The 15166-nt window shown below is 29.0% G+C and overlaps 2 protein-coding genes across 3 annotated transcripts; one reads left to right on the top strand and one right to left on the bottom strand.

The window, feature by feature from the left end:
• Positions 1–1243: 1243 nt before the first annotated feature.
• Positions 1244–7451, top strand: LOC107174205 (uncharacterized). Its single transcript, XM_015525063.2, has 3 exons — positions 1244–1595; positions 2010–2133; positions 3197–7451. Exons 1-3 carry the CDS (start codon positions 1384–1386, stop codon positions 3287–3289), a joined length of 429 nt encoding a protein of 142 aa, XP_015380549.1. The 5' UTR covers positions 1244–1383; the 3' UTR covers positions 3290–7451.
• Positions 7452–8425: 974 nt separating this feature from the next.
• Positions 8426–13609, bottom strand: LOC107174208 (DNA repair and recombination protein RAD54B-like). Of its 2 annotated transcripts, none has more exons than XM_015525067.2 (12): positions 13306–13605; positions 12416–12701; positions 12260–12356; positions 11931–12182; positions 11661–11863; positions 11443–11590; positions 10869–11369; positions 10654–10812; positions 10283–10559; positions 9929–10215; positions 9672–9869; positions 8426–8636 (listed from the first exon to the last, which is right to left on the bottom strand). In XM_015525067.2, exons 1-12 carry the CDS (start codon positions 13361–13363, stop codon positions 8574–8576), a joined length of 2529 nt encoding a protein of 842 aa, XP_015380553.2. In that variant the 5' UTR covers positions 13364–13605; the 3' UTR covers positions 8426–8573. The 2 variants fall into 2 exon arrangements, with proteins under 2 accessions (XP_015380553.2, XP_089080343.1); XM_089224217.1 differs by lacking the exon at positions 8426–8636 and adding an exon at positions 8664–9004 and having other exon boundaries at positions 13306–13609.
• Between the last annotated feature and the right edge of the window lie 1557 nt (positions 13610–15166).

The raw sequence follows: 15166 nt of genomic DNA, 5'->3' as shown, positions 1-15166 counted from the left end.
AACATATTTTTATTTTTTTATGTGGTGTTGGGGGTTAAATATTTTACCCCACAAACATTACAGAATTACCCCACTGGAAACACGACAAAAGAGTCATCACAGGCATTGGCGGAAATCGGGGTGGGGGTCTTGAGGGGCTAAGCCCCCCCCCAAAAAAAAAAAAAAAACAACCTTCTTGCAAACATAACAATTTTGTAGTTTCATTTCATATATATTATATTCTTAAAAAACAAGAAATATATAACACATAATAATTTTGTATACTATAAATTTGTTTGTATAATATTTTATACGAAAATTTTTTTTTTTTGTTTTATTCAATCTGTTTGAAAGGAGAACAATAAGAATAATTGATTATAGAAGCTAAGATAAAAATAAAAATAAAAATAATATATACAATGGTATATGTAGATTTTGCGGATTGAGAGGCCCCCCAGTGGAGGTACTACAACATGAAAGATTATACGAAAATTAAAATTATAAGTTGGAACACTCACAACTCTGTCTTATAGTTATTTGTTTTATCGTCCGTCGAATAAAACAAAGTATTTAAATTATATTAATTTGGAAAAACCAATACTGCCGACAAGCTAAAATCCAAAACAAATATTCTTGCGCAGTTTCTACTCATTGTATGGCCCACCGTGTTAATTTGGTTGTTGTCGACATGTGCAAATTTGTGAAAGTAAGTGTAAAAGAAGTTTTTTAAAATTTAGTAAAATAGAATTATAATTTAATATGTTACATATTTGTAATTATTATTTAAGGAAACTAGATGTCTATTAATACATTAGATTCACTAAACAATGTGATTCACAGGAAAATATGATGGTCAAAATATACCAACATTTTTAAATCGTCCATTTACCTATATTAAATAAAAATTTGATTCTTTTAATTAGAATATCGATTAAAAAACAAAATCAAATTACTAAATAAGCCAACCTATTGAAATGCGAGTGTAAAATAAAAAATATCTCCCGAATGAGTTTATTATTAATACTATTATTTTTACTACTACACGGGTTTCAACTCGACAAGGCGAAAGCACGATGATAATATTATCGTATTATAAAATATGTTAATATAATAATGTAATTACTTGCGTATTGTTATTATGATATAATGGCGGTTCGAGACGATCGTGCCGCGGCGACGCGCTTTGCAGTCCGTATCGATTTCCGTGGTTCGGAAGCCTCGCGAGGGTGGCACAGCTGACTGGTATGAGTGCCGTCACGAGATAACGCGCGTCGCCGTCAGCTGCGTGTGCCCGTCGTGCTGCTCTGCACTCTGCTTGGCGTCCGACGCTGAGCCGCGCCGCCTTGAGCAGTCGTCTCGTCGTCGCTGTTGTTGCTGTCGTATCGTTTCTCGGCCGTGCAGATAATGACGGCTTCACCACCGCCGTCAGTGCAGCGGCAGGCCGTAACCGTGGCCACTGCGATTGCGGCTTTCCGACTGTCGCTAATGATGTTACTGCTGCTGGACGTCGGCACCGCGTCCGCGTCCATATGCAAATCCGGACTGTGCACCCGCGAACAGTACTGCTGCGGCGACGGCAAGTGCTGTGACAACGTGTACAGCCTGTGGTACTTGTGGTGAGTGACAGCTGACGTACAGTACACGTCCCGTCAACTAGATTTTTTTCGGTACATAAATGTCCGCGCATACATTTTTCACAATACCATTGCCGGTGAAATTTTTTTTCGATTTTTGTTTCTTACACTTTTCTGCTCGAGCCAATACATAAACTCAGATGATACATATTTAGTCGATAGGTACAGTTATGTACAATCGTCGTCACTATATATAGTAAAGTATCTTTAAGTGAACAATTTATGTCCGACAGTTTTTCGTGTCTGCATCCATAAAATCAAATTTTCCACTGACCAAAGTGCATCATTCATAATTTCACGTTGACACGCTATAAAAAGATTTAAGGACGATTGACTGCGATTTTCTATTACTGATATTATATATCTTCTTGTTATAAATATTTTATCCCTCTGCAGCGGAGGTGTAGCTGTTATGCTCTTCGTCGTCGGTTCATTTTGTCCGGTCATCAGACAGTGCTGTTGTTTCCGGACCCCAGTGATCGTCAAGTATGTCCCCGTGCCCACGTCACCTACTAAATTCGTAAGTATAATATAGTAATATGTGTATAATACGATGGGAGCTAGCTACCTTAACATGTGTTAGGTAAACAATATATCAGGCAGTTGCGTAGCTACACCATGGCTTAGCGAACTGTGCACTTATGCCTAAAATATAACAGCTTTGTGGAAATTAACGAGAAAGCCTTTAAAGCGTTTATTATATTGGTAGGCTTTATAATATTTGGCTATTTCAGATTTTTTAAGAAACACGAAAACAAACTTTATACTTTTTTTTAAACTTTGACCGAGTTAAATCGGTATGATTTGAGTGCCAAAGATAAAATAAACAAATATATTAATATCTGTATTGCATAGTGCCAAGATGAACATTATATTTTTGTATAATATTTTGATAACTTTACTAGTGCCTGCTACCTATAAATCGTCAATAATTAATATAATATCAACTTGTATGAGTATTGTAAACAAATAATACATTGTTGTTTATTAGGGTTGTATAATTTTAAGGGGACAAGTCCAAAATGTTGTTTTAAATCGATATTAGACATTTCATTTTTACGTTCGAGACATAAAAATCTATAATTCGACTTTTAATAATTTTGAGACCCCTATACACCCACCTCCCATGGGAGGTAACTGCAGTTACTGTGTTGGGAAGTTCCCGTAAGCAATGTGAAAACAGCTGACCTAGCGATTAAGAAAAAAAAGTTACTTGCAATGGCACCTGCAGGGATTTTGATGCATTTATTTATCTATATATGACACTATATTTAACTCCCTCTTAATTTTTGAGGTTTGTGTGACCAACAATCAACACACACCAGCCTCGATAGACCGGTTTAAGTTGTTCTGTGTAATCTGGCGGGCTATTATATCCTATATGAAACGAAATGCGTTTTCTGCACGACCCGTTAGATGCTGAGAATATATTGTGATGATTTCCGCTGGTTACTATCTTTTGCAACTTTGCAAAGTGCCTGCATGGTGGTGTACATTTTATCAAAATATTATATTATACATTAGGTAATTTAAACCCGCCGAAATGAATAATTCGTAATATTTTTGTATTGTTCCTGCTTAAGAAATATTCTGATCGTGAAAAATGCACCAGAGTGGATGTGACGCTGCCCATGCCGCCTCAAGCCACCACGTTGGACGTCACAAACTGCATATAACTACATAGCACTACTAAACACAGTATCTACTATCTACACATATTATAACATAATAATAATATCAATACTATTGTTATTCGCCGATAACCGCTGTTTAGATGACGTGGTCATGTGGATCCCACATGTCGTCCCATGACGACAACCACCATCGTCACCGGTGAGAATTCACATTTTAAGCCGTCATAGCGTGCATCGGCATTGAACATTGACAATGTAATATAAATATTAATGATAATATATACACATACATATATATATATATATTACACACCTGTGTAATATGTGTAAATGTAGCGTAGAAGTTAGAACGCGTCTATTCTCTAAGTCCTAAATGAAAAAAAGTGTCCATCGAACATTTTTCTTTAACTATTCTATTAGGTATCTATTCTAAATAGCATAATTTACGACTGACGCAAATTATTATTATATACTTCTATAAATACCTCCATGGCTACTTAAGCCCCATTTATGGAACGACACTAAAAAATACCTAAACCAGTCAATATCTTCGTATGCTGGGTAAGTACATATAAATTGTGACACCGCCGCTATATCTCTCTAATGAGCATTTTCAAACTCTACAGTAGACTTATTTTCTGGTCGTCTATATTTATTTATTATAATATGATCTTTGAACTTTGAATATACTGAGTAAATAGTATACGTTAAAATTTCGATGGTTGTCCTCAGTTGTTTCACTCACCTTGTATCTGATATAATACTTTACTTTTAGGTACTGCATTTAAGTACTATATAATACTAAAATATATAACTAAAATACTAAATCGGTTCATTATTGGTTCAATAATTGAATTCACGTGCACCAAAGTTCATTAAACATTTTTTCTTCTTCGGGATAAGAAATAAACAAGTACCCATTTCAAATAGTTTAATATAAAAATAGTAAAAAGTTACATTAGTTTCACGAAAATTTGAAAAGTAATGCTTTACGCGTGTCTTTAAGTTAAAAAAAAAAACCATCAAAATAGATTCTATACATTCAGATAGATATACATGTTACGGATAAATAATACATTCCTTAGTCAAAATACTGTGTCAAAAAATAGTTACAATTCAAGGGTGGGCGTAAAAAATAATTGCAGTAAGTATATGTGACATATTCTATTCCTACTTTTTTTTCAAACTTTTCACACCTTTATCCATGTTACATGGTGTCATGCATCACGCATTCAAATATAATGATATCGCCTTTATCAACGCATGTATTTCCGAAAATTATGGTTCAAATGACTTAATACTGTGACACGTGCTGACAATACCACCCGATTACAACTATACAACTATAACAATAACCCTTTAATTTCCGTTTTTTTTTTTCATTTCAATTTCCATAATTCGTATAAATTATTACCGAACAAATATAATATAAATAGATATACGTAGTATATACGCCCATGACATAATAAATTGCCACCTATATATAATAATATTAGGTATATCTCCGTCCAATTGTATAACTACATTACTACATTATTATCTTGTATATATTACAAACGCACTCACACATACATTCACAACTACATCAAGTCTTATAAGTTACATTATATACATAGTGTCCCACGTCCCTCGTCCCACGAGGATTTACCCGTTGCAATTTCTCCCGAAATAATGGAGATATCGAAACTCTGGTCTTGTAATAAAAATCACAGGGATGAAAACTACAATTATTTCATATTTTAATGTTTTGGTAGAAATGTTTAAAAAAAAAAAATTTAATTATTTCCAAAAAAAATTACCATAACAATTTTGTAGTTTATTTTTCTGAAAATATTTACGTTTTAAAATTGTATTTTCGTTAATTATATAAAATATTAAAAATCAAGAAATTAATAAAAATAACATTGCTAAACGTTTTTAAATTTTTTACCAAAACATTAAAATAAATTAAAAAATGAAACAATTGTGATTCTTATCCCTGTAAGTCTTATTACAAAACCAGCATTTTGATATCTCCTGCATTATTTCATGAGATATCGCAATGTGTAAATCCTCGCGGGACACCCTGTATTCCATAAACTGAGTGATTCACCGAGCATACTTAGTTACCATCATTTTTAATTTAGGATGATAATTTATCTAAACTCTAATTTTTAGAATTTGTAAGTATAGATACTTATATAAGAATCCACCACATAATGTTTTCAATTTTATAGATTTTTATCCCATCTAAGAGCCTTTCCAACACATACTTTTCAAACGAGAATCACCCATTCTTCTTCGAAGTGTTAGGAACTTTTTTTAAAATGTTGATGTACCTAAAAAAAACATTCAACCCGTCATTTTTGAGTTATTCTTTGTCTACTAATAATTTTAGGTACATAAGAATTACTTATAATTTAATAATAGTTATAGTGAATAGTGATATTGGTATTAAAGCACGTCATGCTGTTGAAAATTCTCTAGCTGAGGGTTCTCCTTTTTTCTCCTTTCTCCTTAGGCCCGACCCTACGGGCATCCTTGAATCTATGACGATTTTATAATTTTAGTACCTACCTAATCAATATTAGTTTGTAAGCATTTTATGATTTTTAAATATTTTTTTACTATATTAATTATTAATAATACTAGATCCAATAGGTCATATATCTTTTTTTAAGGACTTCTAACCTTAGTCTACACATTTTAATTAATTAGGAAACTATATGAATTTTGATTTAGATATAATTTTCAGTCAAAAAAATTGGTTTTTATTTGAAAATAAGGGATTTGTATCATCACGCAGGACATTCCTTAATTTTTGATTTGGTTCTTAAATACTTATTCTTAAAAATGTCCGAAAAAACAGAATTTCATTAATTTATTAGGTACCTATTAAAGAAAAAATATTATTTGATAATGCTCGTTGAATCACTTTGTGTACATTAATTATATATTATTTTTGCTGCTTAACGTGTTTGACGTTTTGCATAGATATGTACCTCTGACTTTCTAATTTCTAAATACCTACTACTCGAAAATAGTATATAGTATCGTAAGAAGTGTTTTAGCATAAGTTACCCTACAACCTATTTATGAAATGACGACATTTGATTCGACAGCAGGCGGCAATATATTATCGATTATTAACATATGCTATATAGTATATATACAATACACATATTATATTGTTATGTAGTGGGTCAGTCACGAACATTTAAATATAGGTATTGTATTTAAATTGCATAATATTGCACAACAAAGTGATACCTACGATGCGCTTCGATCCATTTTCTAAATACTTCCAAAGAGGCCGTTAATATTGCTGCATCTAGGGTCGAAATTCAGAGTTTGGGAAGGCTGTATATTGTATAATAGTTCTAACAAATAATTAATGCATTTAGTTTAATAATAATCTATAAATTATATACACAAAGAATAGTGTCAAGCCTTTAAAACTGTAAAAAAAAAATTATTGAGAGGGTGAAACAATTTCTGGCATAAGATATAATCTATTAGTATATTTATTTATGCATCTAAAGAATATGAACCTAAATACTTGAAGTTTTTCCGCTATAATTAAAAGGGTTTACAATAATTTGTCAATTTTCGGTGTGTTTTGTGGAAATAACTATAATAATTAACAATTTAGTGTTAACATTTGTATCAATCAACTTTTGTATAATATGGCCTTCTTTGTGAAAATAATACAATTTTTTAAATGGAATTAATGTATTAAACAATCATTTTAACATAGTTAGCGAGATAGACTAAGGAGTAATAGAGGTCTCTCCCATACTGTCATATAATTAACTAAGCATTTAAATGTCATGGTTATGTTTCTTAAATTCTTTGTGTCAAAATACCAATGTCATTTTCAACCTCATATATTGCTTTTGTGTTTGAGTTTGACATGTTAAGAATGAAGTAGGAATTTAATTACCTTTTAAGGGTTATGTTAAATTACATAAATATAAGTTCAATATGAAAAGTATCAGTATTAAAAGTTAAAATATTATATGGCTGAATTATTTCGTGAAAGATATATTTTTTAATGTAATTGTAAGACTTAATTAATGGTTTATATAAATCATATATGATACAATAACTGTTACCTATATATACTAGTTTAAGAGTGCAAATAAACATTTTGTTTGCCAAGAATAAAATGTTGTTGACTATTATGTATTCTGTTTGTCAGTATTTAATAAAAAAATATTACTTATGTGAATGTTTAATTTATTGTTATATTATCCTATCCATATTGTAATACAGAGAATTGTGAAACATTACACAATTGGTTTGATGAATTTAATTTTAAATACAAAATATTTTTTTAAAGATATTTTTACTAAAATCTTTTATTGTAATTGTATGCTTGAATGTACTTAATTTTTATAATATTTTCTTTAAAAAAATATATTCTCCTCTAATTCTGAAATTATCATTATTTTAAGATTAAATTAAATAAACAACAAATTCATAAACTCTAATAAGTTTATCTTTTATTTTTAATGAGACCTTAATACTATTATTATTATTATATTTCTACCAATAAAAACTCTATATGGCTCTATCTTCGAAGACTTCCCTGTTGACAATCTGGAGAGACGATTTGTCCTCAAAGAAACAGAAGAGACATTCAGGGTCTTCTACAAAAAAAGCGTAGGAGATCCTGACTCCAAGAGAAACCTTAAGAAACCAAAGAAAGACCTCGCGGGGCAACAGATTGCTGGATACTAAGTCAAGCACAGGCTCGAGAAGACTTATGTTGAATTAAATAAACATTATATATTAGCATTTTTGTGAGGAGATAAGGCAGCACATTCCATATCTATCACCATGCTATCAGTCAATGTAATTGATTTCCAGCTCTTGTGATTTTTGTAAGTTGCATATATTTTTTTTTACATGGGGTAAAGTCCTGTGAAAAGTTTTGCTCCCATGCAGTGGTATCACATGCAAAAAAAGGTCTGTATTTAAGTTTTAGGTTTTAAGTTTCAACCAAAACACTAATCATTAGTTTTCGTATAACAGTTAATCTGACAGTGCTTTTATTTTCCTGTTCAAAAACTGTTCCATTGTTCGTCTGTTCGATAGTGCCTAATACATTCATTGTGTCATATTTAATACAAAAATAATAACAAATTGTCATTAGTGTAATTCTAAGTAAATTTTTAGGTGAATAATATTAATCAATTTTAAAATGATATTATATATATATTATTTTTAATAATACATAAATATATGTTATAATGTATAATTGTATCATAGTAGGAATAAATTAATAGATATAGCACTCAATAAGTATGAGGATCTTAAGGCAGATATTCTATTGAATTTTCAATTAATTTGCTTTGTTCCTAAACAAGAAGCGAATAGTTTTTGATACTCCAAATAAGTTCATGGCCTAAATCAAAATAAAAACATTAAAATGTCATTGTGTTTAATAAAATGTATAATATTAGAAATAAATAATAACTATAATGGTGATAATTAATTAGTATTCAAACTGAATATTAAAAAAATATTAAATAAGTAAAGATTTTGAGAAACTGATATAGTTTAAATCACATGAAACTAATTCTTGGAAATTAAAACATTGGGCGGTCATTGTTTCTGCCATTTCCGTCAAATCTATTTCTACTTATATTCTTGAGATGGATTTTGAGAACCCCTAGTTTATTTGCAATACTGTTGATCAATGGTGTATGACGGGATTTGGGATAAACCATTTATATTGATAATATAATTGAGTTTATGAATAGTAACGCCTACCTATTATAAATAAATATAAACAAATTCTGTGTTTTTAAGATCAGAATTGTTTCATGCACATTTTAATGAGTAATTTTATAAATCACATCTACACATTAATACATTTTTTTAAATTTTAGTCTCGTATGTTTAAAACAATGTATACATTCAAATTAAACATTAAAAAAGGTATGCAACAATTATTCAAAAAAATACAAGTAATAAATTTACTAAGAAAATTAAGTCAAACATTTTTTTGGGGGTCAATGAGAAACTCATCTTCGTTTAAATGGTTCTCAAACTATAATTTAAATACAGGTAGGTAGAAATAAATTTGGCAGAAATAAAAGTCGAAACTTATTCGGATTGGCAGAAATGAAATCAAGAAAACGCCACATAAATATTGTTTTAAAATAATAGCCAATTAAACAAGATTTTTAATTGCACCATGGAATAGAAAAGAAATAGGTTTTTGATTTTGCTATTTTAGAATATGAATTAAATTTTTGAAAAGATGGATTTTTCAAAAATATTTAGAATACCCATTAAAATTCCAAAAGATATACATAATTGAAAATATGTAAAATGTTAAACAAGCAAAATAAAATGCAATACATTTTACTGTATAATCTTGAATCAGATTACTTTCAAAGAGAACTGATAAATAATATATTATAATTACACCTACTTCTAATACATTTTTGTTGAAAGGTGACGAATGATGTTCCCATTTCATAAGTTCATTAACTCTTAGTGGTGCTTCAGATTTGTTGTCATTACATTCAAATGCACTATCATCACTAAGAACTACACCTTTTCCACCACAATTACATTCCAATAAATCATGAGTTGAGCACAAAACATCTTTTTTGAAATTAAATAAATCCTATAACATAAAATGTTAATATTAGAGTTAAGTAAAATGTTGAAAAAGTTCAAGCATACTTTTAATTGATCAAATGACAGTTTTGTATTATTTTGATTATCTGGATTTGTAATGGCTTCACTTAATCCTGTTTTACTAATCTGTCTTTGAAATATCTTTTCTTCTATTGTACCACTTGTTAGTAGCCTATAAATGTGAACATTTTTTTTCTGACCGTCTCTCCAAATTCTAGCCATAGCTTGTTGGTCAGAAGCTGGATTCCAATCAGAGTCATATAAAATTAAATTTGATGCACCAACAAGATTCAAACCTACACCACCTGCTTTTGCGCTTAATAAAAGAACACCTAAACATAAATTCATAACTTATCATAAAAATAATTTACATGTTTGATTGTAAAAATTGTTAAGTACTGTAATCAGAGTTTGAATCATTAAATTTTTTAACTATATCTGTTCGTTGAGCAGTAGCAGTAGATCCATCAAGTCTCAAATATTTATAATGTTTCATATCACATAACTTTACAAATACATCTAAAGTCTGAGTATAATATGATATCAAAACTGTTTTTTCAGATCCATTTTTATGCAACTCTTTTAATATGTTGTCAACAACTGTAAGTTTCCCTGAACTTTCTATTAATGACTGTTTTAAAGTAATAGTGCCATTCAAATGTTGACTTAAGGTCTCCTAAGAAAATATTTATTTAACATTACTTATGATTTAAAATATATAATAGGTCAATACTCAATACTATGTAACTATAACATAAATTTTTTCATACTTCAGTAGTATCGGAGTTATTTTGGTTGTTCAGTATTAACTCTGGATGATTGCAAATTTTCTTTAACAAAGTAATAACACTAAAGTGTGAAATAGTACTCAAACCAAATTCTTGTACACGATTTTCCCAGTATGAAACAGTTTCTTCATATAAACGGGACTAAAATATTATTTATATTAAACAAATTTCAAATTTCGAATTTCAAATGTTATTACCTGAATAGAAGCCATTGCACAAAATACTACAGATTCATATTTAGAAGGCAAATATTTGTTGTTAACATCTTGAGTCCTTCTTAAAATAAATTTTTCTGTTACTTCATTAAGTTCTGAAGCTTTTTGTTTTCCCAGAGAAATTATTTGTGGATGGCATTCCGGTTGTTGAGATTCAACAATTTTATCCTCAAACTCACGTTTAAACATCGAATAAGTTCCCAATATTCCAGGATTCACAAAGTCTATAAGTGCATAAAACTCAGCAAGCTCATTTTGAATTGGTGTACCAGTCAATAAAACTCTTCGTTTACATTCTATCTTTGTTAATGCTATATAAGTATTAGTACTGTTATTTTTTAATCGATGGCCTTCATCACAAACCATCAAATCAAAAGTTAGTTTTTCAATTTCTTCAATATAACGTACTAACATTTCATATGAAGTTATCATTACAGGATAGCTCCGAGCAGGTAATCTAGCAAACTCTGACGGTTTTTTTTTCTATGATTAAAAAAAAAACAAAACAATCAAAAAATCTAGTCATTTAGGTATAAAAATGTATGAAATAACTTACTTGATCTACAGAAAACAGCCTTAGTCTATCTCTTCCTAACCACCTAGTAAATTCATTTTCCCAATTTCCTACAAGACTACTAGGAGCAACTATCAATACTCTTTTAGCCAATGGAATACCTCCATATGGTCCTCGCTTCAGTAACATCCTACATTAAAATATGTAGAATCATGTGTAAAATAAAAATTGTAGTCAAACTAAAATACATATTTACATACCAAACCAAACAAATAGTCTGTAATGTCTTGCCAAGGCCCATTTCGTCAGCCAAAATAGCACCAAAATATTCTTGATCTTTAAATCCAGAAACACATTCATATAAAAAAACTATGCCACTTTTTTGATGAGGTCTTAGGTGTTTTGCCAAAAAAGGTTCAAGCACAACTGAAGTGATTTCTTCTTCTTTTTTGTTGAAGAAAGACTTTATATATTTAATAAATAAATAACACAATGAATATACAATAATTATTTTATTTTAGCTTAATTACTTGATGATCAATATCAGGTTCAGGCATGATAAGTGCGTCAGGAGAACAAACATCTGCTACTAATATCTTTGGTCGTTTACGGGGAGGTCCTATGCGTGAAGTAACACTTGATTTTTCAATCATTGCAATATCACATTCTGTAACTAAATCTAATACTTGGACTTGCTTATTACCAACAACAATAATTGAACCATCTTCTAAATTTAATGATTTTAAGTCACTGGTAGTTCCTAATTTGTGACCATCTAAATCCTAAAATGATACATAAAATAAAATAAGAAAACTATATCAAAATCAAAATGTTATATATATTTAGAACTAATTATTACATGGAGAGCTGCAAATTTATCAGTTACAATTAAGTACCCATCGCCTTCCCAAGTTTTGTGCTTCTTTTTTGTTTGTTTGCCCCAAGTAACGTTATATCTAAAACCAAAAATGAGATAAATAACATAATATTTGATTAGTCTACAAGGAATACTAACTTTTTATTTCCTAAAGTATTTGATGATAGAGTAACATTCTCTTTAACTTCTTGTTGGTCTTCAATTTTTGATACATCTATATTAGGCTTAATTATCGTTTTATGAACTACAGGCTTAAGAATTTTTGTTGGTATATTTTGAGGAAGTTGCAAAGGTGTAACACAATTCTTGATGATATGACTAGCAGGCTGGACTGCACTAGAAACATTTTTTATTGTTGTACTATCGCATGTCTTAATCAGTGCAAGAATTTCAGATGGTGTTCTTATGACTTTCACTCCTTTTTCTAAAATTCAAATAGATTAAGATTCAAAAAAAAACACACAATAAGTAGTAAAACACAAAAAAAATGTTTAATTCAATTTCCTATAGATATATGATGTATCCTAACTTATAATTGATTACAATATGTTTATGTAGGTACTTATAATAAATATTTTCAAAACAAATAAAAGTACCTAATAGGTACACGGAAAATTTATCTGCACTTGGCTTGAAAAAAAAATGATATAGTATAGACTAAATGTTACTGTAGTCTGTAGATATAGATAAATATTAAATATATATGTATTAATAGGTATTCTGGAATTCTGAAGATATCCATAAATATGTAAATGTACCTAGCCGCAATAGTACCTAGGTCCCTATCTATAATTTCAATATTTTTTTATTTTTAATAGTAGAACAGCATCAAAAAAATTACATTTAAATTAAATTAAACAGACTAATAATGATTCATTATTCATATTAATATCTCGAAATTTGTTTAAACAAATATCAAATTAATTGTATCAACAGAAGTTTGAAAATATTAAAATAAAATAAATATAAAGCATTAATCTTGGCATTGATAGTATATGAAAAAAACAAATATTAAAAATAAAACTTACCAATATCCTCTTTAGGAACAAGTGGAAACTGTTGAGATGGTGCACGACTTCTTCTCATGATAATTGAAAATAAATAGATTATTTGTGTTTATTTTATATACTGTCAGACAGCATAGAAATGATTTACAACAGGAATAGATAAGTTATACTTTTATAATTTATTAATTAATGTTTTTTTATTTGGAAGTGTGCACGTGTATACAGAAATTCAGTATTCAGATCACACTATACTGTCTCTACTCTCTATATAGTCACCAGTGTCCAGTGACTGTGGTCTGTGTTAAATTTCGAACTTTCATAGACCGTTATCACTTATCAGCTTAGTAGATAATATAATCAGAAAAATGTCAAGAAATTTAGCACTTACCGGCTACCGCCTAAATATTTAATTGATTCATATTTTTATTTATTTATACAACATCAACGGGCCAAAGCATGATATTTTATCATGGGCCAAAAGCACTTTAACAAAGAAAGAAAAACATTACATATAAATTAGCACAATATGAACACTAACAGACAAGTGATAATAATAAAAATACTTTAACAAGGTTAAGTTTTAGCTTAAAAAACTTGACGAGACAAAACAAAAAAATCCAAAATGATGGAGATTCTATTTGCGTTAAAAATGGCTCTTGAAAAACATGAATGTTTTCCGCTATTTTAATTAAAATTAAGTATACGGAACAAAACACAATTTCGAGTATACCCACTAGCTAGGGATTCTAAATCAAATGAGATTTAAAATAGCTAGGAAGTTTAAATTATTACCTACTTACAATACCATAGACAAATATTATGTATACTAAATCACATCTGATGTTAAGAGAGTCAATACCTATAGATTCTTGAACCAAAAAGAAAGTCTCTGGAGATGGTACGATGAGTAATAAAGGCAACTCTTTTCAGAAATTTATACTGAATATTATTAAGCACATTTGATTGGATTTAAGTATTTGGAGATTAAATACTACAGTCTGTAATGTGTATTTATAATATATAATCATTTCTAATTTTATTTTTCCTTCTTGAAATACATTTGCACGTGGGCACCTATGCTTCCCTACTCATTTATTTTTTTTTTTTCATCAACTTAACTAAGTTAATTTTTTGTGTACATATTTCAATTTATTTTGCTTTCATTTCATCCACGTTTATTTTTACATAATTATTATCTTTATATTATAATAGTTTTTAACCTATGTATATTTATTAATTAATATTATATACTATATAGGTATAATAATAATAATATAATAATGAATATAGGTATCTATATTATGTTGATTTTACAATAGGGTATGTTTTTTTTTGTATGCCGTGTATATGCATGATAATTAGTAAAAATTATTTGACTTTCAACAATAATATAGAGTGGAATCTGATGACAAATTTATAATCGGTACTTTAGCAAATTCAAAATTCAAAATTTCATGTAAGTACTTCAAAAGTGTCGATAAAATATGTTTAGGAAATATTCAGTTTTCGACAAAGTCTACTTAACTATTTTGTTTTTTAGTGCAACTCTAAAACGAATATCTGTAGAAACGTACATTTTCACAGAATTATATTCATATTTAAATCAGTATTTTCTGTTCATGATAAAAATTTAAAATATATTGACTCTTTTTTTTTAAGACATTTGAAATTTTTGTTTCTTTAAATGTCGATAAAATTATTTGGTTAATAAAAAATGTTGAAAATTAAGATTTATTTTTTAAAAACAAAATATTACTGTTACCTAGGTATAATAAACACCATAAGACATATTAAGCCATAAATCATGTATAATAAATTGTTGAGTAACTATTTTATACCTAAAATGTTAACATACAGATGTTTAACACATTTTACTGATTTA

This window comes from Diuraphis noxia, unplaced genomic scaffold (assembly GCF_037042655.1).
Source record: "Diuraphis noxia isolate RWA-SAM2 unplaced genomic scaffold, SU_Dnox_SAM2 contig0003, whole genome shotgun sequence".
In the NCBI taxonomy this organism is placed as follows: domain Eukaryota; kingdom Metazoa; phylum Arthropoda; class Insecta; order Hemiptera; family Aphididae; genus Diuraphis; species Diuraphis noxia.
Note: the sequence above shows the minus strand (reverse complement) of the source record. Positions and strands in the feature narration are given on the sequence as shown.

Excerpts from the sequence above, each read along its gene's own strand:
- LOC107174205 (XM_015525063.2), top strand. The coding sequence starts at position 1,384 with ATGACGGCTTCACCACCGCCGTCAGTGCAGCGGCAGGCCGTAACCGTG. Across the intron at positions 1,596-2,009 it reads TACAGCCTGTGGTACTTGTG|CGGAGGTGTAGCTGTTATGC; the intron begins GTGAGTGACAGC and ends ATCCCTCTGCAG. Across the intron at positions 2,134-3,196 it reads CCACGTCACCTACTAAATTC|AAATATTCTGATCGTGAAAA; the intron begins GTAAGTATAATA and ends TTCCTGCTTAAG.
- LOC107174208 (XM_089224217.1), bottom strand. The coding sequence starts at position 13,363 with ATGAGAAGAAGTCGTGCACCATCTCAACAGTTTCCACTTGTTCCTAAA. Across the intron at positions 11,864-11,930 it reads AACCTGATATTGATCATCAA|TCTTTCTTCAACAAAAAAGA; the intron begins GTAATTAAGCTA and ends AAATATATAAAG. Across the intron at positions 10,813-10,868 it reads GTGCAATGGCTTCTATTCAG|TCCCGTTTATATGAAGAAAC; the intron begins GTAATAACATTT and ends ATAATATTTTAG.